The sequence below is a fragment of the Emydura macquarii genome, unplaced genomic scaffold (genome assembly GCF_026122565.2).
Source record: "Emydura macquarii macquarii isolate MOO-44397 ecotype Brisbane River unplaced genomic scaffold, CSIRO-AGI_Emac_v2 contig_554, whole genome shotgun sequence".
Lineage (NCBI taxonomy): Eukaryota > Metazoa > Chordata > Testudines > Chelidae > Emydura > Emydura macquarii.
The window spans coordinates 4,393,986-4,417,530 of record NW_027130691.1 but is presented as its reverse complement, the minus strand read 5'-3'; the positions used below and the strand labels follow the sequence as shown (position 1 = coordinate 4,417,530).

General features: G+C 45.7%; 1 protein-coding gene across 3 annotated transcripts in view; it reads left to right on the top strand.

The window, feature by feature from the left end:
* The window catches only part of RPH3A (rabphilin 3A), a 99,295-nt gene that overhangs the window by 14,707 nt on the left and 61,043 nt on the right, over nt 1-23,545 (top strand). For all 3 annotated transcript variants that reach the window (XM_067539494.1, XM_067539492.1, XM_067539493.1), the window contains one exon: nt 11,100-11,195. In XM_067539494.1, the coding sequence (XP_067395595.1) occupies nt 11,119-11,195 (77 nt within the window). In that variant the 5' untranslated portion in view covers nt 11,100-11,118. The remainder of the gene's footprint in view (nt 1-11,099; nt 11,196-23,545) is intronic.

Below are 23,545 nucleotides of genomic sequence, written 5' to 3'. Positions count from 1 at the left end.
AGCAGTCAAAAAAGTTTAACAGAATGTTGGGAATCTTTAGGAAAGGGAGAGATAATAAGACAGAAAATACCGTATTCCCTCTTTATTAATCCATGGTACGTCCAGATCTTGTACACTGTGTGCAGATCTGGTTGCCCCATCTCAAAAAAGATCTATTGGAATTGGAAAAGGTACAGAAAAGGGCAACAAAAATGATCAAAGATATGGAAAAGCTTCTATATGAGGAGAGATTAATAAGATTGGGGCTTTTCAGCTTGGAAAAGAGATGACTACAGGGGGATATGATAGAGGTCTATAAAATCATGACTGGTGTAGAGAAAGTACATAAGGAAGAGTTATTTACTCCTCGTAACACACAAACTAGGGGTCACCAAATGAAATTAATAGTCTTTATTAATTAATAGGCTTAATTAATAGTAGGTTTAAAACATACAAAAGGAAGTATTTCTTCTCACAACACACAGTCAACTTGTGGAACTCCTTGCCAGAGGATGTTGTGAAGGCCAAGACTTTAACGGTGTTAGGTCCATCAATGGCTATTAGCCAGGATGGGCAGGGATTGCTGTTTGCCAGAGGCTGGGAATGGCTGATGGGATGGATCACTTGATGATTACTTGTTCTGTTCATTCAATCTGAAGCAGCTGTCGTTAGCCACGGTCGGAAGACAGGATACTGGGCTAGATGGACCATTGGTCTGACCCAGTATGGCTGTTCTGTTTGTACAGATTACTCCCAATGCTTGTGTAAATAACGTTGACATTAGTGGCCCCTGATCCTATTTATTTATTTTATTTTTGCCTGCGAAGTATGGACTGGGAGGGGGGTGTGCGCGGGAGATTATCTTAGTTAACCAGCTGTAAAACAGGCTTTTTAAAATCTTTTGGTTTTGGGGACTGGTTTTGTTTCGTCGTAGTTCAGATCTCGTGGGTGCCTGAGTGAAATGTTCTCTGTTTGGGAGGGGCAGGAAAGCGCAGCAGATTAGATGGCAGAGCGCAGATAGCTGCTGCTTAGCCAGCCTAAAACAATTCATCTGGAATCCAGTACTGCAAACCCAGCACAAAGCAAAGACATTCGGCTTGGAGCCTCTGGAACTGGCTCGAGGAGCTGCAAGCTATGTCTTCCACGGGCAGCCTAGGTCACTTTACCCCAGCGTGGCGTGGGAGGCTCGAGAAGGCATGTGGTGGCCATTGGACCTCAGCTACTGCCAGGTGTTGAGTTTGAAAGTTGGTGCTCAGATACTACTGCAGTGCTGAGCATGATATGAGAACCTGAACAGACTAGCACCCTGGGTAAGTGCTGGTACCTCTGCCTTTCCTAAGTCTTAAATGCTGCTCAGGGGATGCACTGAATCCATGCAGCTCTGTTCTGGCTGGGCTCTGTTTCTAGCCCTCCTTTTTGGTGCCATTGATTGACCAGTGGAGGGGAGATCATGAGGAGTTCCTGCCAGGTCAACCTCCTGTTCTAAGCTGTCACCAGCAGCATCTGGGATGCGATCAGTCCCATAGCGTTCATTCCTCTCCAGCACCGCATCGTGTGAAGAAAGGTGTGAACACGAGGCGCTAAACGCTGGTCTGTTCAGGGATCTGGCTCGCTCACCGAGAACCCATTCATTCTACATAAAATGAACAAGCCCAGCACAGAAGGGACCTGAGCGTGCATCTTCACTCCCATTAACTTTAATGACTTTCTTTTCATCTGCAGCCAGTAGCAAATTAACGTTTTGGTTTATAGCGAAGTGCAAATACATCAGTTATACATTTAATGATGGCACGAGCCAGCCTGTGGGAGCTAAGCCACCATATTTCAGAGGTCTGGTCTGCACCTAAAGATTAGATCAACCTCGCTATGTCACGTGGGGCTGTGAAAAATTTTGTGCTCTGAGCACCGCAGTTAGGTCGACCTGATCCCCATAGTAGATGTGACTAGGTTGACGACAATTCTTCCATCAACCTTGCTACCTCCTCTCAGAGAGATGGATTGACTCCAGTGATGGAAAACCCCCTTACGTTTAGCGAAAGCGGCTGTACTGCAGACATGCCCAGAGATGCAAGATGACTGAGCAAAATTCCCATGAGACTTGACAGCTTAGAGTAAGGCGGGGGGGGGACATGGAGGGCATAGCAAAAAATCCAAGAGTGACTTACTTGTGTACTCAGTGGGTACAAAGCAGAAGCCTTTTCCCAGCTAAATTCTACAAGCTCAGTGAGAACCTAGCAGGTCACCTAAGAAAGCCTCGTTCCCGGGACGAGGTCTTTGCGTCAGTGAGAGCAGGGCTTTAATTTAGCACATTAGACCTGGACAGCTCCAGGTCTGTGCACAATACAGCTCCTGAAGTAGCTACTAACCAATCACTCCTTGCGAGCAGCAGCGCCAATAGAATTCGACTAGTTCTTGTTATGAAAAGGGCATTAGGAAAGCCAGCAGCTGCTTGACTGCTGCGGATTCCTGGCCTGTGCGTGCGAAATAGACGCGCTGCGTCCTCCAGCTGGGATGAGCTGCGAACAGCTCCTGCTGGCTCGGCTGGGAAAGGCTCTTTCGGGGCCGGCTCAAGCTCTGGCGAGACGGCCTGCAGCTAGGCCAGAATCCTCCTGTTCCATTCTTCACCGGGTTCACAGACTGAATCTGCTCGTTGCGTTGGGACTGCTCTTGTATCTGGCAGGCCGCAGAGGCATCTGGTTAAACTACGTAAGGGTCCCCACCAATTTCTCTTCCAGACCAAGTGTGCCTGTAGGGGCGCGGAAGAACCGGCAAAGCAAGCTGAAGCTGAACCTGTATTCTTTCCAGAATTAAAATATTACAGGCTGTAGGATCTGCTGGGGACACCTAGGGGGGAATCCTGCAGCGATGTCTTAGAGCCCTATGGTAAGATATGTGCAGCAAAGCACAGGTTCTGAATGGGTCTTTAGGAAGGCAGGCAGAATTACAGAGCACTAAATTCAGGTAGGGTGAGCAGAGGTCCTGATATTAGGGGCTTTGTCTTCTATATGCAATTTAATTCCCCACCCTGAAAAACAAATGTCCTGACTTTTCATGTCGCTATCTGGTCACCCTAAATAGAGCTTTCACTCGGCTCTGGCATACATTTGGGATTAATTCAGTGGCTTTTGCGCTGGCCTGTCCCAGAGCGGGATTGTTACATAGCTGTTGTTTTTACAGCACCCAAGAGTGTGCTACACACTTCTTAGCAGAACTAGAAAGGCCCAGGCGCTGCTTCAGCTGCTTACAGTCTCGTTTGAGAGAAGTCAGGGCAATGGGCAGGGATAAAGCAAGATGCGGCTCCATCGTGTGGTAGCTTTGTTTAGACTTGTGCGTAGTCACACAAACTTAAAAAATGATTGTTGTTGACTCGCTTCTTCTGAGTGTTCCTGGATAAGCACATCTGAAGGAGGGTTTTGGATGAAGGGAAGGCAGTGAATTGGCTGAGCAGAAAGTCAGAGCGATGGTGTGGATACAGAAATAACCGAGTGGAGACCTCTGGCCTGTGTTATCCAGAGATCAGACTAGAGGATGATAATGGTCCTTGCTTGCCTTGGAATCTATGACTTGGGGACTTGTTGGTCTGATTTGTTAATGTCATCGTAGGAAAATCCTTCATCTTCTGAAAAAACGGAGTGTGTATATGTATGTGGGGGGATCGAGAATGACACTTCTCTGGATGCAGTCTAGAAATAAATCACACAAACTTGAATTTGAAACCTATGCGCCGAGCCCTGGCCCTGTGAAACCCATTGCACTAATTCTGCTTAGCCTTCGAATCCTTTTCCTTGTGGGGAGGTTGAAATGTGCTCTGTAAATGTTAAGCTGATGCCATGCACAGCAGCTGCTGCTGCTCTGGGTTACTTGGCCATAGATGCATATTGGAGTGAACTTTTGTGTCTTTGGATTCAAACTAAAAAATTCCTTTTCACATCGATTTATTTCTCCTAATTAGATATCTGCATATCTTCGATTGGCATTCCGTCTCCTCCGTTCTCCATGCAGGTTTAAACTGAGGGAGCTTTCGGAATGAGGTTGGTTTTTATTCAGTGTAATTGTCCCCACCCTTTGGGTTGCCCTGCGACGCTTAACGTGGCTGCTGCACAAAGGCTGTTACTAATTTGCTGGTGACTTTTACATGATGCTTTTCTCCCCATCCTGCCCAAGCTGTTGTGCAGTGTTGCTATTCACCGTTAAGCAGAGGCTGTGCTTCACCCCAGAGACAGTTACAGTTCTGTGGTCGATGGGACAAATGATCCATGTGAATAGCTTTTATATGGCTCTTTTTTGGGGGGAAATTGCCCCTCTGAGATGGACTGTGTTATCCAATGATCATGCTTATGAAATACGCTAGATAATATTACTATGTATTCCATAGCCCCTGTTCTCTCTTTCATGAGCCCGGCTTGGGCACCAAATCAAAGTAAACCAAATTTAGGAAAAGTTCAGCCTTAGCTTTCCAACCCCCAAGTTAGGAGTGGTTGGATGTGAGGTGTGGATTCTGTGTGGATATCGTAAAGGTGCAGAGAGCGGAACCTGGGTTTCAGCTCAGACCCGTGTCTAACATTTACTCTGTCTGCCTGGCATATCTTTTCCTTCTGATGCTATGGAGTGGAGGTTTAGGCCCAGGGCTTGCTGTGGCTGGGAGGGGATGTGCACAAAAGCTTATTGCACTTGAGAGACTGACGAGGAAAACTAGAATTGATTACTGCACTGAGAATTGTAGTTACATTCAGGATGTGGGCTTAATGGGCCATGGTTGGTCTTACTGGCTCTCCAAAGTTAGAGGGAAATCTGTGTGCTGGGTGGTATCTAAAGGCGGCCAGAAGGCAATCGACACAGCTGCTGCTGTGGAATATGCACAGGGTGGTACCTGAGCACAAAGGCAGGCGCTAATGAAGCGTGGGAGGCAGGTGTAGAAAAGCAGAGCCCGTCACCAGGTGATGCCCTCCACTGTGTTCCTCCTCCACGCTCAGTACTTTTGATTAGCTTCCCACCACTAGGCGCCAAGGGAATTGTTTTGCTCTTGGAAATGCTTATTCCTGGCGGCAGTGGGTGGTGGTTTATTTGTATTACAGTAGAGAGGCCCCAGTGGAGACCGGGAGCTCCGTTGTGCTAGGGGTTGCATAGACACATGGCGAGAGAGAGTCTGTTCCGTGAAGAACTTACAATCTAAATAGACAAGAGAGATAAAAGGGGGTTATGGGTGGGTGGGCGGGGGACAGGACCGAGCTGTAGAGGGGTGAAATGACTTGCCTGATGTCACCCAGAAGATCAGAGGCAGAGCTGGGAATAGAATTACTAAGTGCCACACCCACTAGACCACGCTACCTCATTGCTGTGATGTGTCTGCTTTGGGTGCTGCTAAAGCTCGCCCGTGATGCTAGATAAATAATCAAGAGGAAGTGGCCGCTACGGTTACTCGGTACAGCCAGAGCTAATATTGAGACAGAAAGAGATGCTGCAGAAGGTTTGTTATAGCTGCTCTGTGCATGACTTACTGCTGTGTGAATTGCTTCACCAGGCCATGATAAATACCGACAGTCGGCTAGCTGAGCCCAGTGCTGCAGATTTGTGTGTGTGTGTGTGTGTGTGTGTGTGTGTGTGTGTGTGTGTGAGGCTAGATGCGGAGATGATGTTGTGTGGGCATCAGCTTGACTATGACATGCACAATCCCTGCCGAGCAGTAGCTTTTGCAGTGATTTCATGCTGTTACTTTAAGTGCTGTTTAAGACCTCTGGTATGGCAACCTGGGGGAAGTTATATGTAGATGCCCAGTTTGTTTAGCAAGTGAAATGATTTTTAATGGTGGAGCAATTTAGCCTCAACAGGCTGGAGAGATGTAAGACGTAGGAGAGGGACGTTGTGGTGGCCTGGGCCTTAAAATACATCCTAGGCTAATTTGTGCTACCGTGGTTCAATCAGGGATGGCTGAATGGCTGAAGCTGTATCTGTATCTCTTCTGTAACATGCAGCAAGCAAACACACCCTGTTTCCCCAGAGGGGCTGGTGAATAAGTGAAACAGAAGAAAAACAATGTACTGCACTGATGGCACGTCTTTCTGGCTGGCAGCCAGGGACCTTTGGAGTGCTGACAATTCCTGCACTTCCGCCAGTCCCACTGCTGATTGCTGGTTCTCCAACCAGAGGTTTGTTGTCTGCTTGTGCTATCCCTAAAGGGAACGTGGGCTCTTCTGGAATCTCCTGGTCCCCAGGGGAGTTTTTGCTTCCAGTCTAGCTACATGGTGGTGGTTCCGTCCTTTTAAACATTGTCATGCCCCCGGTGCAGGAGCGGTGGGGGCATAGCGGGGCCCTCCAGGGGCAGGAAGCGGATGGGACCATATAGCACTGGTGGATGTGAGAACAACCTCTGTGCAGCCCTTGTGCCAGAGCTGGGCAGAATTTGCATCCGGAGCAGAGCTTGGATAGAGGGGAGAATTCAGGCCCACCCCGGGACAAATCCTGCTCTCTGCAACCCTTGTGCAGCCCCCAGCATTTGGAGTCCCATGGGTGTAAAGGAGCAAAACGTTTGGCCCAGTTGGTGCAAATTCAGGGCCAAATTCTCAGCCGTTGTGTAACTCCACTGAAGTCAACGAGTTATGCCAGCCAAAGACATAGCCCTGGGCAGTCAACCTGAGAGAGGTGACCCCAAGGGATGCTATTGCTTTATAAAAGCATGGTGGAAATTGACAAGGTCTGAAATTGACAAAACCATGGCAGGGCAGGTATCCCTTTGTTGCGTGGGAGGAAAGGAGGGATCCCTTAACAGCCATGTGAGGGGGATGCCTTTGTCCCTTTGTAAAGGTGCTTTCACACCTGCCTCACGGGAGAGGAGTGACTGATCAGTGCCTAAAACCCTGGGTGATGCAGAGGTAAAATGGATGTGCACAATAATTAGCTGATCCCAGACTGAGAGGGGTTCACGTTCTGTAGGATGCAGTTTCCTAGGTGAGGAATGAGATTTGAAGAGATTAATCTGGAGGCCAGGATACGCACCAGCCCCCTCTCCCTCTTCTTACGCTGACCTGGGCTCTGCAGGAGATTCTGATTTCTGCAGCAGCCAGGAAAAGGCAATTCAAATGCAGGTGCTGGAAGCTATGCAGGCATCAGCTACTGTATGATGAACACAGTCAAAGAAACTGTGATCCCAGCAGATCCACCCCATGACAGCAGCAGCAGCAGCAGCTTTATCTGCCTTCCCTGAAGGGAAGAGGCAGGAAAGAAAAAAAGGGTCAGACGTGAAATATCTGGAATCGTAAAACTTTTGGGGTGTTCATGCTCTCAAGGTTGAGATTTTGGGGCCTGTATTTCTGTTGACTCTTTTTTTAATGCAAGGAAGAATTCATATCCATCTTGGAGTCTTGAACTCATTAAAACTGCAGCAAAATGAACACCTTTATAGATGTCTCACTTATTTTATTTCCCAAACTGCTGACTTTTAAGGGAAATCTAGCGTCTCTCCTGGTAAGCAGGTAAAACAGTCTAGTGCAGCTGTAATTCTAGTGACCCTTGTTCTCAAATTGTGTTGCCATTGTCTTTTGATGACAGCGTGTGGAAAAACACAGCACCAGTCTTTCGCAGTTGGTGGTGGTAGTAAATATTTGTTATGGTAGCAGAAACCGATCTCAGTGTGGATTGATGCCCTATACAGACGCAGCAAAGAGACCATCCTTGCTTCCTTATCTGTGTCTCTATCTAATCCCTTGCCCGCCAATCAACCTGATATGGAGATGCCATATATCCTACACTGGGCAGATGTAGTGTCCTTTTAACTCTTTTTAGCTAATTGGTTGTGAAAAAGGAATAGCATGAAGAATTGCAATTAACATCCTTTCTCTGGAGTTGCTGCTGCTGTGACCTTTTTATAGAAAACTGTAATAGCTTGAGGAAAGGTGGATGGTGCCTTCCCATTGCTGGTATCTGGAAATCTGACAGCTCGCTGATTAGCAGCTGAGAGCAGAGACCCTAAATACCCCCTCTTCCACTCCCACATACCCATTGTTTAGTAGCTCCTTAATATTATCTCCCTAGTTGCTTGCATATACCAAGCCAAATGAAGAAATGATCTGTATAGGGAGAATCTGCTGAGTTAAATTCTCACCCAAGCCAGCAAACTGACAGACTGGTGGTGATCTGATGGCTGTATTTTGTGCAGCACTGTAAAAATACCCCTCAATTGGCGTTATCCTCTGAAGAGGAAGAGTGAACTGGCAAATTCTGGGATGATTTATTTGGTGGTGGTTGATCCCTGCAGCTTAGTAGCATCTGAGACTTCTCCAGAGATGTTTACTTGTGCTATTTTAGAGCAGCGGAGATTTATGTGCGCGCACAAAACAGATTTGGATGTTTGATGCAGGATCTCTAAATGGGCTGGTGTCAGACTGCCTACTTGCATAATTTTGTACTCGTCCTTTACTTGCTTTTCGGAACATCAGACAATATTCAAACAGTGCATGGGTCGGTTCTAGCATTTTTATTTTTGTTTTCATCCTTCCTGGGCCGGTGGTACTTCGGAAGCTGAAATGATAAGAAAGATTTGGCTTTCCCATGGCATGTCTGTTCCAGAGTAGTGGAAATACCACGAACAGACCAGCTTTTATGGTATGCCTGTTCTGTAGATGGCTCCGAAAGGGGAAAAAGGAATCCTATGGAAATCATGAACACAAAGGCCAAGTTCTCTCTTGTATGCAGTGGTGTTGTAGCTGTGCTGGTCCCAGGACATCAGAGAGACCAAGTTCCTTCTATTCTTGTGCAACCAGAGTGCATGTCACTACCATTTGAGTCACCTCTGTGCTGCCTGCCCCTGGTTCTGTTTGCTTGCACTATATTGGCACATTTACCGCATACCATGCTTGCTCCCCAAGCCCACTGGGGATGGTGCTGTTTGATATTTTGATAGTCCAACTTGCAGGCCCAGTGAATACAACTCTAACTGCGGTCTCAAGAGGCTGTGAATTAGAGCGCTCCAAAGTTGCTCAGAACTCTCCACTACAGAGCAGTCCCCGCTTCCGATTTTCCTTTCTAAAGTTTACAGCGGTTTCCCTTGCAGTGAATCACTCAGACCTGGGACCACCTGGCACCGTGTTGTTCCACTTCCAGTAGTAGCTATGTATCGTGAGAAGAGACAGCATTGCCCTCACTCCAGTCTCTGGAAGGAGTCTAGTGAAAAGGACTCTGGGAGTGTTGGGAAACAGGATCTCAGAGCTTGGACTCCAGAATGGTGAAGTGCAGACTTTTGGAAGAGTCAGGAGATGCACAATTTGGTATTGAATGACTGGGTGGCCCAAAATGAAGGCAGAGTTATGGCTTTGATAACGGTGATTGCTACAGTCCTACTTACGGATAATCTGTTTGACTGAATCTTTCTGGTCTAGGTGTTTACCCAGTGCTTACGCAGCAGGAATGAAGTATCTAACTTTGTTCCTTTTCCAAGAACCAGACCATTCTGGGTTTCATGCTGAGTCAGCTGAATTAAAAACCTCACAATGGACGAGGTCCTCGGTGGGTGAAAATTGGCGTAGATCCACTGAATTCACCAGTATGACTTGATTTACGCCAGCTCTGTATATGGCCTAGTAGTCGCACCTACTGGTACACCAGTGGGTTTGCAGGGTGTTCCATTTGTAACACCTGAAGTGCCAACCAAGGTTTAAAAAGAAAAGATGAACGGGGAGAGGTAGCAGAGTCATTGATTTCCTAAGGGAGCAAATCTGATGGTCCCAGATCATTACTTGAGTACATGGTAGATTGCATCACATTATTCTCCTCATATTGTGGCTTGCGTCTGGCAGGACTGGTGGCAGGCAGGTTTCTGCTCAAGGAAAGAGGAAATTAACGTTCAACTTGTGCAAAGTCATAGGTGTAAAGTACAGCTGGCTGCGAATTTTTCATCTAACTTTTTTTTCGACCAAAAAAATGCCATTTTCATCGAGACTTTTACAAAAATGTATTTTGACAAAATTTTCTTTATCAGAACACTTTGTTTTTCCAGTGTCAAACAGGATGTTTTAACACTTTTGGAACAGAACACTTTGGTTTTTCATTTTGAAATTGGAATAATTTTTATATTAAATTATATTAAAAAAAATTAACAGGTCAAAATTGGAATGAGATGTTTCAATTATATTCACCTTTTTGATTTAATTTTTGAATTTCATTTCACAGGAAATTTCAATTTTTTTTGCATCTGACGAAGTGGGTTTCTGCCCATGAAAGCTTGTGCCCAAGTAAATTTGTGAGTCTTTCAGGTGCCACAGAGCTCTCATTGTTGTGCTGAAAACAGACTAACACGGCTACCCCTCTGGAACGTGTCAATTTTTTTTTGTTTCCATTTCATAGTGGAGAAAAATTCAAAATTATGTAATTTCTCATGAAATGGAAAACTCCAGTTCTCGCCTATGCCTGGTGCAAAGTAACATCATTACTGGGAGCTGGACCTGCTGTTCTCACGCACAACTGTGAACACTTCTCTGTTACCTGCTACCCTCTTGACCAGGGTGGTTTTTCCAGGATAGTATTTGATACCCATTACCTGGACTGTGGATGAAACTGGTATTCCATCTCTCTCCCTCTTCGTTTAACTTCTGGGAGAACAAACTTAGCCAAAAATATTTTAACACCATTTCCTCCCACAAACCCACCCTCTTCCTTAGTCTCCCATATTTTTTTTTTATCAGAAACTCTTAAATATTCCATCTCATGGATGGCTGCACAGCCAGGGTGTAAACTGTAATATGGAACCTTACTTGTGCAAAGTGGATTCTCATGATGACATTACGGAGGCCATTTTAGAACTGGAATCGTCCTGTATGAACAAGATCTCCAACCATTTTTTTTCAGATTTATGGATGAATTGACATTGCTGGCTTCATTTCAGTATGGCTCTAAATTACATATTTATGTACCAAAGTGAGATTTCTTGTAGATTAGAGTGACAGGAAACACATCAGCAAAATCTAAATATTCAGTGGGAAAATACCATGGAAGTTACTTTTTTTATTTCTTTTTTAAAGAGAGAGACTCCACTGCCATTCATTTCCTGTAGCTTCTCTCAAAGTACTGGGTCATCTGCCTTCATCACATGATCTTACTGGTGACTTGCAAACTCTGTTTGTTTTTTCCAGATAGCCTCAAGATTCAGCCATGACGGACACAATGTTTGGCAGTACTACTGATCGGTGGATGTGTCCCAACGACAGGCCGATGTCGCTCAGAGCCAAGTAAGGGTTTTTTTTTGTTTTGTTTGTCAATCTCGAATTGTTTGTGGCTGAAAAACATATTGCTACAAAAATGCAATTGACATAGACCTACAAAAATGGATTAATCTGTGTTTTTCTAGGGTAGCTTCTACAACAATGTAAATCCTAAATAACTCCAGCTATCAATCCAGATTCTCAAATTGTGTCCGTCACCCTGGGGTCAGAGTACTTTTTGAAACTGATGGTGTTATTCTGGGTTTACCACTGCCGTTGAGATAGGAAGCTGATGCTGTGACCTTGACTGTACAGAATTGTCTGTGAAAATCTTCTAATTCTAGCAATGGAGGGAGCAGTCAAGTACATTGTACTAGCATGTCCCTAGGTCTGCTCAGAACAGGGATTCCTCATATGGTGCTTAAAATGCCGAGGTCTGCTCTGCATTGCCCCTGCCAGCCCTGATGGAGCTGCATGAATGTTGAAAATCTCATACCATTGTCATCAAATCCCCTTCTCCTCCCCCACTTCAAGCACACCCCGGGTATCTCTGGTGAACATTGATTTAGATGCATCCAAACAGGTCTTGTGTTATCGAATCCCATTTGCTAATTTTATTTATTAAGGTCTGGTAACGATCAAGCCAGTCAACTTGCCCTGGAATTAAACCCCAATAATTTAAATGGGTAGATGTGTGACGTATCCCTTTATAGATATGTCAAGGATTTGGTTTTTCCCCTAATGTTTAGACATCACAGACATTCGCACGGCTCACTGTATTCTGTAGTGAGTTCATCAGAAATTAAATTGTTTGCCGATCAAAACTTGAAGGCATGCAAGTGACATTTGTTCTACCTACGTGATTGCTCGCGCCCTCAGAAAAGGGAGCCGCCTCTACTTACAAAAGAAAAATCTGAATTGGTGTTAATTATATCTTCCCTAGATAAGGTTGCCAATTTTGAAATAGTTAAAAACTGAACACTACAGCAGGAGTGCTGGAACCTCCTCTGCCCCGCCTCTTCCCCCAAGGCCCCACCCCTGTTTGCTCCTCTTCCCCCCTCCCTCCAATTGCATGCTGCTTTTCCCCCACCTGGGTCAGGAGGGACTCGCCTGCAGAGCTGGGTCTGCGAGCCGCAGCCGTCCGACGCAGGTAGGAAGTGTCCCTGGCTGAGTAGGGGTGGCCACGGGTGATGACCTGGTGCCTCCCCCACTCACAGCAACTGGACTTTGGGTGTCCAGTCAGTAGATCTGACCGGACACTCAGGTCCACTTTTTGACTGGATTTTCTGGTCGAAAACTGGGATCCTGGCCACCCTATCCTCAGACAGGGAGATCTCGTGAAAATTTTCTTTCCAAGAAAGACTCGGACCTGTTAGCCAAGTTCTTCTGCAACTTCTAAGATTCAGCTTTTTTTTTTTTCCTAATAAAGTGGGGGTGAGAGGGGAAGTTTATAATGGAAACAGTAACTTGTATTAACCGACTGCACTAGGAAAGTGCCTTCAAGTGAGCCTTGAAGATCAGTGTGAATGACTTGAGGAATTTCTAGGAGAGCATGTTGTGCTAACTGTTTATGAAAGAGTCTGTACTGTGGTCAAAATCAGCTCGGGCAAGAATGGAAAGATTTGCCTAGGGAAAACAGAAGTTAAAGGTTGATAGAACTTGAATGACTGGAGATGGGACCAGGGCTATGCAGAAGGTGGATCCAAAGGTCCCCGGAGCTTGGGAGTATTTGGATTCAAGGTTTGTTCAGAACAATACGGAGTTAAGGCCCTGTGGCATAGTTCCACGATGGAGTTTGGAGGCAGGTCTGTGCTTTCCTAAATTCAGACCTTTTGGGCCCCGGATTTTATTTTGGGGCCTCCCTCTTTCCAGCAGTTACGATCTGCCACGGTTCCTTTCCTCTTTGTGTTTGCTGCCCTTGCCAAAGGCCTTGGCCGTCATGTCCCGGTGCCTGAGATGCATCTGCTATTTCCTGTGCATCTTGATCTTTGGGGAAAGAAAGGAGACTCGGTAGGCTCTTCTGGGAGTGTGTGGGTGTGCGGATGCAAGCCCCTGATGACTCATGACTGCTCTAATGCGTGAACTCAGCAGCCTGCTTCTCTGTGTTGGGTTCTGAAAGAGTAGCGGGAACCGTCTCGAGAGAGAGAGACGGACTGTCAGCTAGAATCACTGATGGAACAAGAAATGCTGTTACTGCTGCTAGAATGAGTTGTTCTCATTGTTTTTTTCGCACCTAATCTTTATTCCCCCCCCCCCTCTTTTTTTTTATATGCCTTCCTGCAGTGAAAAGGAACCGTAAGTACCCTGCTTGGTCTCTTGCATTTCGCTTGCCCCCAGAGACATTTTCTGGGCTTCAAAGGGAAGGGGAGATATCATTTAAAAACAATAGCTTCTGAAAAAGTGGTCCTGCTTTAAGCAACTCCAGGGAATTCGTTAAAAAAAGTTCTGTAACATCCCTGAATGTCTTCCCTATGTCCCCTCACTCCCCAGTGCCGTGCAGCTGTGTTGGGCGTACGTACGAGCTGTAATACGTACACCCCGTCTGCCAAGGCACTTCACAGATTTGAGAACTAATAACATCATTAAATAATAGTGGAGGTAGAGAAAAATTAACATGCAGAGGAGAAAAAGAGAGGTCTTCATCTGAAATTTGAAAAGAGACGACAGGTCCGATTCTTGGCTGGTCTATACCGGTGTGGCTCCATAGAAGTAAATCATTTATTTACATCAGCGGCAGAGCTGATTGGAGACACAGGGAAGTTGTTCCACATGGGGAGAGCTATAGAGGAGACTGTTTGTTTGAAAAATGATCGTGGCATTTGCTGTGAGATATACGGAAGTTTCTGAACTGGGCGGGACCCAGATTTACACAACTTTCCCACAGAGCTGTTGTGTTGCAGTCATCTAGGGTTTGTGGAGGTTTACTGGGAGAGCGCCCATCTGGGTGGGATCTTTGGCCAGCATTTCTGACACAGCTGAGTTGTAAAACTCAAAGGGCCACTCTCCTTTCACCTATGCCCGTGTAAATTGGGAGCAGCTCCACTAAAGCCAGTGTAGGCCGCACTGTTCTATGCTGGTGTGAGATCAGGATCCAGGACCGTTATCTCTGTAAACGCCAGAATCACTGCAAAAGTGCAAACAAACCTAACCGAAATGCACTGAATTAGCTAGGATTCCCCATGCACAAATGAGCCTTCCTGATGCTCTGAGGACTGGGAGAGACCGAAACGAAACGCCCTGTGCGTGGATTATTGATTTAAAGCGACTCGCCCTGCAGAGTGTGGAGCAGTTTGATGAGTTTTGCTGCCGGACTGAAGACGCTTGTGCCAATGCGGTGGAACTCACCCCGTCGGGCGGCCCAGGGCTAGGCTGCCTCGGAGGCGGCGCTGTAAACGAATGACCGATGAACGGCTCACCCGTCAAACCTGGTGCACAACAGCTCAACCGTGAAACCCCTGCTTAATCCTGCCGTGCCGACTGGAGAAACATCAGCTGAGTCAGTGTCGCATGTGTGGGGGACCTGGACGCAATCGGTGCAGCCTCTGTGACATTCCCGCACTTTATTGGCTCCTTGTTACTATTTTTGTGTGTCTCTCTTATAAGATCTGAAGTGAAGCCCATCAAAGTCAACGGAAAGACTCTCTTTGAATTCAGTGAGCTTTGGAGCAGTCCCTCACTAATTACAAGCCACAACCTATGGGGTTGTAGTAACATGCCACATTGATGTCTGAGGTCAATACTTCATAGACCTCCTTAAAAACGAAGCCCCTTCTCCTCCACGTTAACGTAACGCTAAATTGCGGCTCAATTGGTTAGAATCATGGAAGATTAGGGTTGGAAGGGACCTCAGGCGCTCATCTTGGCCAACCCCCTATTGTTCTGAGCTTGCGTTACTTTAATGCAGGACCCAGCCAAGGCAGTTTGACGAAGAAATAGAACCAAATGAACAGCGGGCATTGACTCCTTGTTATGCCTGTATAACGCACAGGCCCTGTAGCACGTACACGAGCATAGGAAACGTAGTGTCCAATTCAGACGTTGCACGCCACAGTGAGAACAATTTGTGCTAGATATACACACAATATTTTTCTCCCTGGCGTGCTGACTTTGTTTGGGGCTCCAGCTGCTGCTATTTCACGTGCCCTACATAATAGAAACGATTTATTCTCTAAGTCGTTGTGTTGCATCAACTTCATCTGATTATATAAGTGAGTTCAGTTCAGTAGGTGTGTAAATGAAACACAAATTGTAAGTCATTGGTGCGTAATCTCCTGAGTGGCATGTTGACAAATACCAGTTTAAGAGATTTTTTCATAGCCCTGTCGAGAACGTGACAAGGAAGTCAGACGTTTGAAATCTGGCATTGTTCATTATGAAAGAGAAACATCATATTTATCCTTCAAAAATGACTTTGCTGCTTCAAACACACGCTGTCTATGTTACACGTTTTCATAGTCGCTAAACCATTCAGATGCAACCACTAATTTACCCATCTTGTGTCACCCTTTGTGGGGAGTGGCTGATGACCCATTAGGATGGAGCTAAAAACAAAAATGGCCCGTGGCTCTGCCTGCCCCGTAGTTAAATGAAATGTTGCTTGTGACTTCCTTTCAGATTCAGTTCCTAAGCAGTTACTGAATTAAAGCACACAATACGTGAATGGCTGCTTTGGGATTGGTGGGTGGTGGCAATCAACGGAAGGTTTTACTCTTAAAGAATCTTGAGACCATCTCATTTAAGCTCATAAACGAAGGCTTGTTTTTGTTCAGTGCTTTATTGCCTGCAAGTTGGGAGAACCTTATTCCAAATACTGCTCTCAAAAACCTTGGGTCTCCTTTCACTTACACTGGTGGTAAATCAGAAGAAACTCTATGAAGGTGAAAGGAGCAACACTGGTGCGTGAGGAGAAGGAGAACTCAGCTCTGTTCCCTTTCCTCACCGGTCTCAGTCCTCTCTCAGATGCATGGAAGAAGGAGCTGGACCTATATCTCCACCTCAGTTCTTCCTGAGAGGCTGTAGAATTTCAGGGCTCACCCTCCGTCTACACGACCCCAGGGGCAACCACTGACGTCTGACAGTTTCTGACCCAGAAAAATACCAGGCAGTACCCCTTAGATGTCCTTATTCTAAAATGTGTTCTGGGGTCCACAGGATTGTAAAGCTTCCTGAGTCTTAGAGCCCATCATTGGGACTCGGTTAGGAGTTCTCTGTTAGTAATGGAGAAATTCAGTGGGAAGTTTAGTGCATCACTGAAGAGTGCATAAACAATTGACTTTAAAAAATAAGACGTGTACCATATTGATTGGGAGAGAAATGCTCCGTAGAATTTGGCAACTAATACAGCACCAATATATGCTGATTGTGTTGGTATCAGAAACAGAGAGGACCTGGAAACTCAGCAAGGTTTATGGAGAGTTTATTATAAAATAAATAGTTGCTGGCAAACTGCAGAATATCTATCCTGGCTTTGCTTCTGGACTAGGAAGAGTATGTTATCGGGTTTTCTTGCATTATAAATTCCCAGAAGTCTGTCTCCTCACTGTCTGCTCTGGACTGGCGTCCCCCTAGACTGCGGGCAGCTCAGAGCTGAGCTCCTGCTGTTCTCTCCTCCCATAATGGAATGGGACAAGGAGAGTTCTCTGAAGTCTTAAGGCTGAGCCAAGGGGCTGGGTTGGATGCAGTAGCTGTGCAATGAGAGATGTTAACCATTGCATGAAGAGTTGCACCGTTGAGATCCTGCTGACAGTTTTTACCTTCAGAAAAGCTAGCTGGAAGGAGCAGGGAATCCAGGACCTTTGGTAGCTGGTTCTGACCTTGGTTACCGAGGAGATGATGGGAGGAGCCCAAATCCTGGCTCTGACCCCCCTCCCCTCGCCCTCGCGTTCCTCCTGGATGCTGACATCCAGATCTGAGCTCTGTGATCCGGCCCGTCTTTGTAACCTACCGAACCACCCCCCTGATCCAGGTACCCTTTGAATTTGGGGCTGTTCAGATCTAGATCCAAACATCAAAGCTTGGGTCCTGGAGGAAACTGATCAACTCCCACTCCAGAGGAAAAATAAGTGGCTTTCAATACATGGCTATTAGCCACAGTGCACTGGGCTCTCCGCAGACTGACTGGAGTCTGAGGCATTGATTTTTGATCTCCAAAGCCCTAAGGGTATGTCTACACAGCAGTTAAATGTCCACAGGTGGTCTGGATCAGCTGACTTCAGCTTGTGGGGCTCAGGCCGAGTGGCTTTAACCAAATAGTTGGCACTCAGAGACTCATGAAGTATGGTGCATCCCCATGCTTACAATACACAGCATTGTAACGGGGCTTGAAATCCAAGGTAGGCAGCGGAGTGTTTAATGAAATATTGACAGATGTTTTCCTTGTAGTCCTTTCCTCCTACCCCCACCCCCAACCCGGAGATGAATCTGTGCTTGTTTATTTTGCAAACACCGCGAAGCAGATTGCCTAGGAAATTGCTGTGCAGAAATGGAATATAATTGTAATTTCTCCTGATGCGATATGGCATGTGAACTGGGAACAAAAGAACAGACCTCTGATCTCAGCCTGGTTCTGAAAAATTCACTTCTTCCCATCATTAGCATTTTTAGTGGTTTGTTAGCTCTTTCAGTGCAATACATTAATATACATCACTGACATGGTCGATGAGAAGCCTACAAACCAAAATCACTTGGAATCACTTTTTTTTTTTTTTTGAATAGGATGTTTTGAAATGATAAGAATAACCATTAAGAAAAATCCAAACGTAATGAAATTTTACTCAAGAAAATGACTTTGTATGCGGGGTTCACATCTAACAAGAGAAGGAGGCCAGGGTGTTGCTGAATAGTCTAGTTGACAAATAAAGAAAAGACTAGTGTATAAAATGTAACTGGATCATTTGCTTAACTTGAAATTATGGAAATAGTTTTGAAAAGGAAAGTGCTTTTCTCTATATGAAACAGGCCTATTTTTTTCCTTTTGCAAGTGTTAATCTTTACTGGCAATAAATTACTTGTCACCCACGCCCCCGTGAAATGTACTTTTTGTGATTATGAGACTGCAATTGAAGGACCTGGGAATCTAAAAATGTGACCTTCTGAAAACACCTTTAGGCAGCATTTGGAAGGCAAAGATCTATGTGCATGATGTCAGCACAGCTTGAAATAAATTCAGCATGAAGAACTTATTACAAAGTTCAGATTCAGCCACTGGGGAACTCTGGCTAGTGTGGCATAGCTTCTGTCCATCAACGCCTTCTGCATTAAAAGGGGTTTCAGGGACACTAGGATTGGTGTGCCCAAACCCTCATGCAATCACTTTGTGTTTCCACAGTGGGAATCGGAGTTGCCACAGCTGACTAGTTTAGCACAATTAACCTGACTTTGGCCCCTACTGTAGACCTTCGCTTGATTTTCGGGAAGCAAAATTTGATGTGGGGGTGGCATCTCCCCCTCACTTCCATGTCCGATAATCTAGGGGAAGGTGCCCTAAATGGCAAACCCGGAGATTCCGAATTCTTGTCCCAGCTCTTCCGCTGATTGCTCTTGAATATTGCTGTGCCCTTCACAACCCTCATTGTTAGCCAGGGTCTCCTACTGCAACCCGGGAGGGTAATTAGCATTCACCCATTTCACAGATAAGGTAACTGAGACCCTGTCTACACTTACCTCCGAGATTCGGCGGCAGTCGACAGGAGTTACGCAAGCTACGCAAAAAACTTGCATAACTCCCGTCGACTTCTCTGCTCCTCTTCTGTGCGCCATATTCACTGCACTGTGCCGACGGGAACCGCGTTCCCATCAACACAGCACTGCACCACTTGTGAAGGTGGTCTTAGTATGTCGATTTCTGGATCGACTGAGCGGGTCTTCACTGACTGCTCAGTCGATCCAGAGTAATCGATCTGACAGTGGCGACTTTGCCACCGTCAGCGTGGCCATAGCCTGAGAGATTGCACAAGCTCACATCAGGAAGAGCTGGGACCAGAACCCACGTCTCTAACATAAGAGAGCCAAGTATCATCCCCCTTAGCAGGCAGATTGTGTGTAGTAGCTTTGTGTGTTGGAGTGGCTGTCACTGAGAGCGATTGCTGATTGGCTGGCCTTTGTTGGAGGCGGGGCTCAGGAACTATAAAGCTTTCCCTGGCTTTGAAAGAGTCGGTTTGGTCAGGGTGGAGGGGGGCCAATCCAGCTGCGGAAGATCTAGTCAGCCTGAGTCTGAAGTTAGTTTGGAATAAATAAATATACCACTAGCCTGGACAGATTTTTGATGGAGGCTTGCTGCAACTCTGGGCGGTATTTACTTTAGCTGGGAGTGACAACGTGGCTATGGGAATTTCTGGAACTGAAGTTATTTCATTTCCTATGGGCCCTAAAATAAAAACATCAGCCACTTTCCCCCCATATTTTTAATGCTCTTGGATCTCTTTTCGCCTCTTTTTCCCCGTCACGGTATTGGAGGCTTCCATTTATAGTTGACACACATTAGGTCGCTGTGTGTGATACTGAGGAGGAAGCGTGCAACAATCTGGCACCCCGCTACCCTCCCGTACGTGCTCAGTACAAAGAGCAATGCACACAGATTAACTTTATCCATGCACAGGGCAGAAAGTTAAATTCTACATAGCCACGCCGTAGATGTTCCAAGACTGCCATGTACATCAGCCAAAGTTTTCTCTGTTTTAAAAGCGTGTGTGTGTGTGTGTGTGTGTGTGTGTGTGTGTGTGTGAGTGTGAGAGAGAGAGGAAGGATTTTTGGTTTAGAGTGTTCACTTTTTGTTTAACAGCTGTCAGAAATAGCAGGGAAACTCGGTCTGATGTCACATGGAACAGCGCGTTATCATTGTTGCTTTCAGTCTGTATGGTTATGGAGAGTTAAGCATAATATGTTAGGTCTTTATGCAGAAAACAGGCATGTGCATAATTTGAAGTCCAATTGAAATCTATTCAGCGTGCTGAAAGATAAGTCTGGTAAGTGTTTGCAGGATGAGGGCATCAGTCGTTAAAGGGCCAGCTTTTCAGAGGTACCCAGGTGCCTAAATATGCAGGTGCCGAGGGTGACTTTTCCAAAGGGGTTTCAATGGGAGTTAGGTTTCTAGCTGCTTACGCGCTTTTGCAAATCCCACTTGGCGCCTTGCTGCATCTTTCGGTGCTTAAAGCCCTTTGAGAATCTGACCCGACGGCCGGATCCTGTAAGTTGCTTTGTGCATGCAGATTCCTGTGCCTGTGTGGAGCCCCTTGGCTTCATGCTTTGGGTCTCAGACTGACGTGTTTTCTGAAATTCCCTCCACAACTAGGACAAATGGCTCTGCTCTGAGGGCAGAGAAAACTTTTTATAGAAAAGTTCCACAGAGTTTAACAGAGAATGGTAATCTTTCTATAGATATTTTAAACCCACTTGTGCAACTCTATACCAACGATACAAGTCTCTACTAATTTCTATAGGTTTTAAGCGTGATTTCTAGAGGATCCTATTGGTTTGGCGTACAATTTTCAAATGTGCCAAGGTTCCCTTGAAGGTGATTGAAAATGTTACCCTTCCTCCCTAGTCCATTCTACAGGATTTTGGCACCTTTAAAATCCCAAGTCCCTCCATCTCATTACGTTCCTGTGCCGGGGTAACGGGATCAATTGCTCTGCACTGCTTTTGGCATCAGGGTGGCGTGCTGTGTTCTGACAAATCCACTTTTAAATAAACTAACAGCCTCATTTTATGCCGGAAGTTCCTGGAATGGAGAGGGACGTGGACTGTGCTAACTTGAGAATATATTGAGGAGATGATCCTGCAAATGAGAGAAGGAATCACGTAGCAGCAGCCTCTGGCTGTGACGTTATTGAGAGTTTAGAGCTGGTAGAGAGACATTTAGAGGAGAGGGGCTGAGTTATGAGAATAGTAATTTTACATTGACCGGTTTGTAAGTGTTTCTGTCGTCATAGCAGAGAACATCAAACTCCCCTTTTGAATCCACAACAGAAAAGTAAATGACAGTTCTCCCAAGGGCTTGACCCTTAGTGTGGATTTTGTTCCTTTGGTGAATTTCAGGCAGAGTTATTGTGTTCTTTTCAAGGTAGTTTTTTTCCCCAAGGTAAATGTATTACCTAGGGCTGAGCAGTAATGTACGAGGGGGTAAACGTTTCAAGGCAGTGCACAGGGACTTGGCTGGGACGTGCTAACAAGCCTGGGGTTAGAGCTGACCAGAGAATGACATCTCTGTTTTCGTGGCAACTTTTGAGGTTTCAAAATTTGGTTTTGTTCCGCATTGCAGCGAAAACAAAGCCGTGTGCATGCACGTTTGTTCATTCAGCCTGGTAGTTAGGGCGCTATCCCGAGATGTGGAAGAGTCACGTTCAAGTCCAGGCTTTGCCTAATTCAGAGTTGAGGTTTTTCATTCAGATCATTCTGATTCAGACAGAGCAGGGACATAAATCTGGGTTTCTCCTATCTCCCCCCGCCCTCCCCCCAACAAAAAAGCCTTTCTGTTGATGATGACTTCACTGAAACGTTTCCAGTGTTGAGGAAACAACATATTTTGACAAGTTTTCATTCCATCACACATGTTCTGACCAGCCCTACCGATTATACAGTGTCACATTTTAGTCCCATGTAATTTATAGCAATAACCCTCCTATTAGCAAGCTTCAAACAGAGCGCTTTCTTCTGCCTCCTGTGACTTGGGTTAGATCTATGGGGATGCATTTTTCGAGGTTGCATTTGGAGCGTTTAGTGGCATGACTCGCACACGTCCGCACTTTCAGAATAAACAAGCTTCTGTTGCCTTTTGAGTGCATAGGACAAAGGGATTTAGGCACTTATGCATTGTCAGTCAATGGGATTTAGGCTCCTAAGTGCCCAAATCCCGTTAGGAAATGAGATTTTAAGACTCCTACATTAGTTCAGCGTTGCAATGCTGAGAGCAGCAGTGTCTCAATACCTTTAAAAATCTGGGCCTGGACACCCCATGGGCGCTGCTGAGTGCTTTCAACTCTGGAGCTGTATCTGCATGAGGGAAATGTTCTAAAAATCCCCCTTGTGTAGACGAGACTGCGGTGGGATGCTGCATCTCATGGGGGCCCTCAGTACATTGCAGGATTGGGCCCTCATCCTTTTAGATACGCTGGTTGTTAAACTCTGGGACCCCCAGGAGATTATGATAACCAATTAATTATGTAAACTAGTCTAGAGGACGGTCAGTGGCTTCTGGGAAATTCATCTCAGTGGTGCTTGACACTTGTCTAAAAAAGTCATGCACTTTGCTGGGTGGCTGACCAGATTTCAGGAGGAAAAGAATGGCCTCATGCAGATCTTATCGCGTAATATCTAATTACGATGCTGGAAGTGTCAAGGAAGCATTACACAGCAATCTTGTGACTGGATGTTTTATTTATTTTTGAACTAGCTGGCCACTGAACATAATTCCCCTTTCCTCCCCCCTGTACAATCTTCCCAGTGGGACCAAGGTGAACTGAAAGTGACATCTGAAAATGAACTGCTATAAAGCAGATTTTCATTTCAGAACAGCAGATTTGCGGTCGTGAAACCAGTTTTGTTTTCCAAAGATTTCCTTCCATGTCATGATACAAAGGAGTGACTGGAGGGACTGTCTCGCATGGAGGCAAGTGAAATGAATCTTCAAAATGCCTCTCGCTATTTGTCAGTTGTAGCCATCATGGCAGGGGAACTGGGTTCAGAGAAACAAAAGGAAGATTATCCCAAAGGATGTTTATATATTTCAAAAGGTTGGGGGAGGAAGAGGAAGGAATTTTGGCTTTGCATGCCATGGTGTAGATTGAACAGCTAAAGCAGAATGAAATTAGGCATACATGTCTTTCTCAACTTCTAATAAGGTCCTGAGCCATCGGCCGTTTCAAACAACACCTATCATTTTGCTAGTGATGTCTGGACTTGGGTCAGCAAATGAAAACCTGCAGTTTCTGTATGGATGGATGCAAAACGGGAATGGGTAAATGGCTAGTTCTTCACTAAGCCTGAATCTTAGTAAAGAACCTAGGAAGATCTACATCTCATGAGCAAGGTAGTTTCATTTTAGTTGGACTAATGCATCCAGCTGCTGTAACCCAAACCATTGGGAGTTCCCTTTCTGCTTTGTTAATTTCCTCTTGCACAAAACAGGGAGAGAGAACGTTGTGGAGGAGCCTTGTTTTGAGTATCTGTTTGTCATCGCCTGTTCTAAGCAGAAACGGGAATTGTAAGATGTGATCATTTTGTGGCGATCTCTGAAGAGACCCAAACGGTTTTCAGATGGGATAATGAGACCATTTCAGAGGACTGCTAGTATTTTAGGTGCCCATAACGTGAGTGGCGTCCTTCAAATTGGGTAAGCCGCAACGGATGCATTGTGGAAAGTATTTGGCTAAGAAAATGCT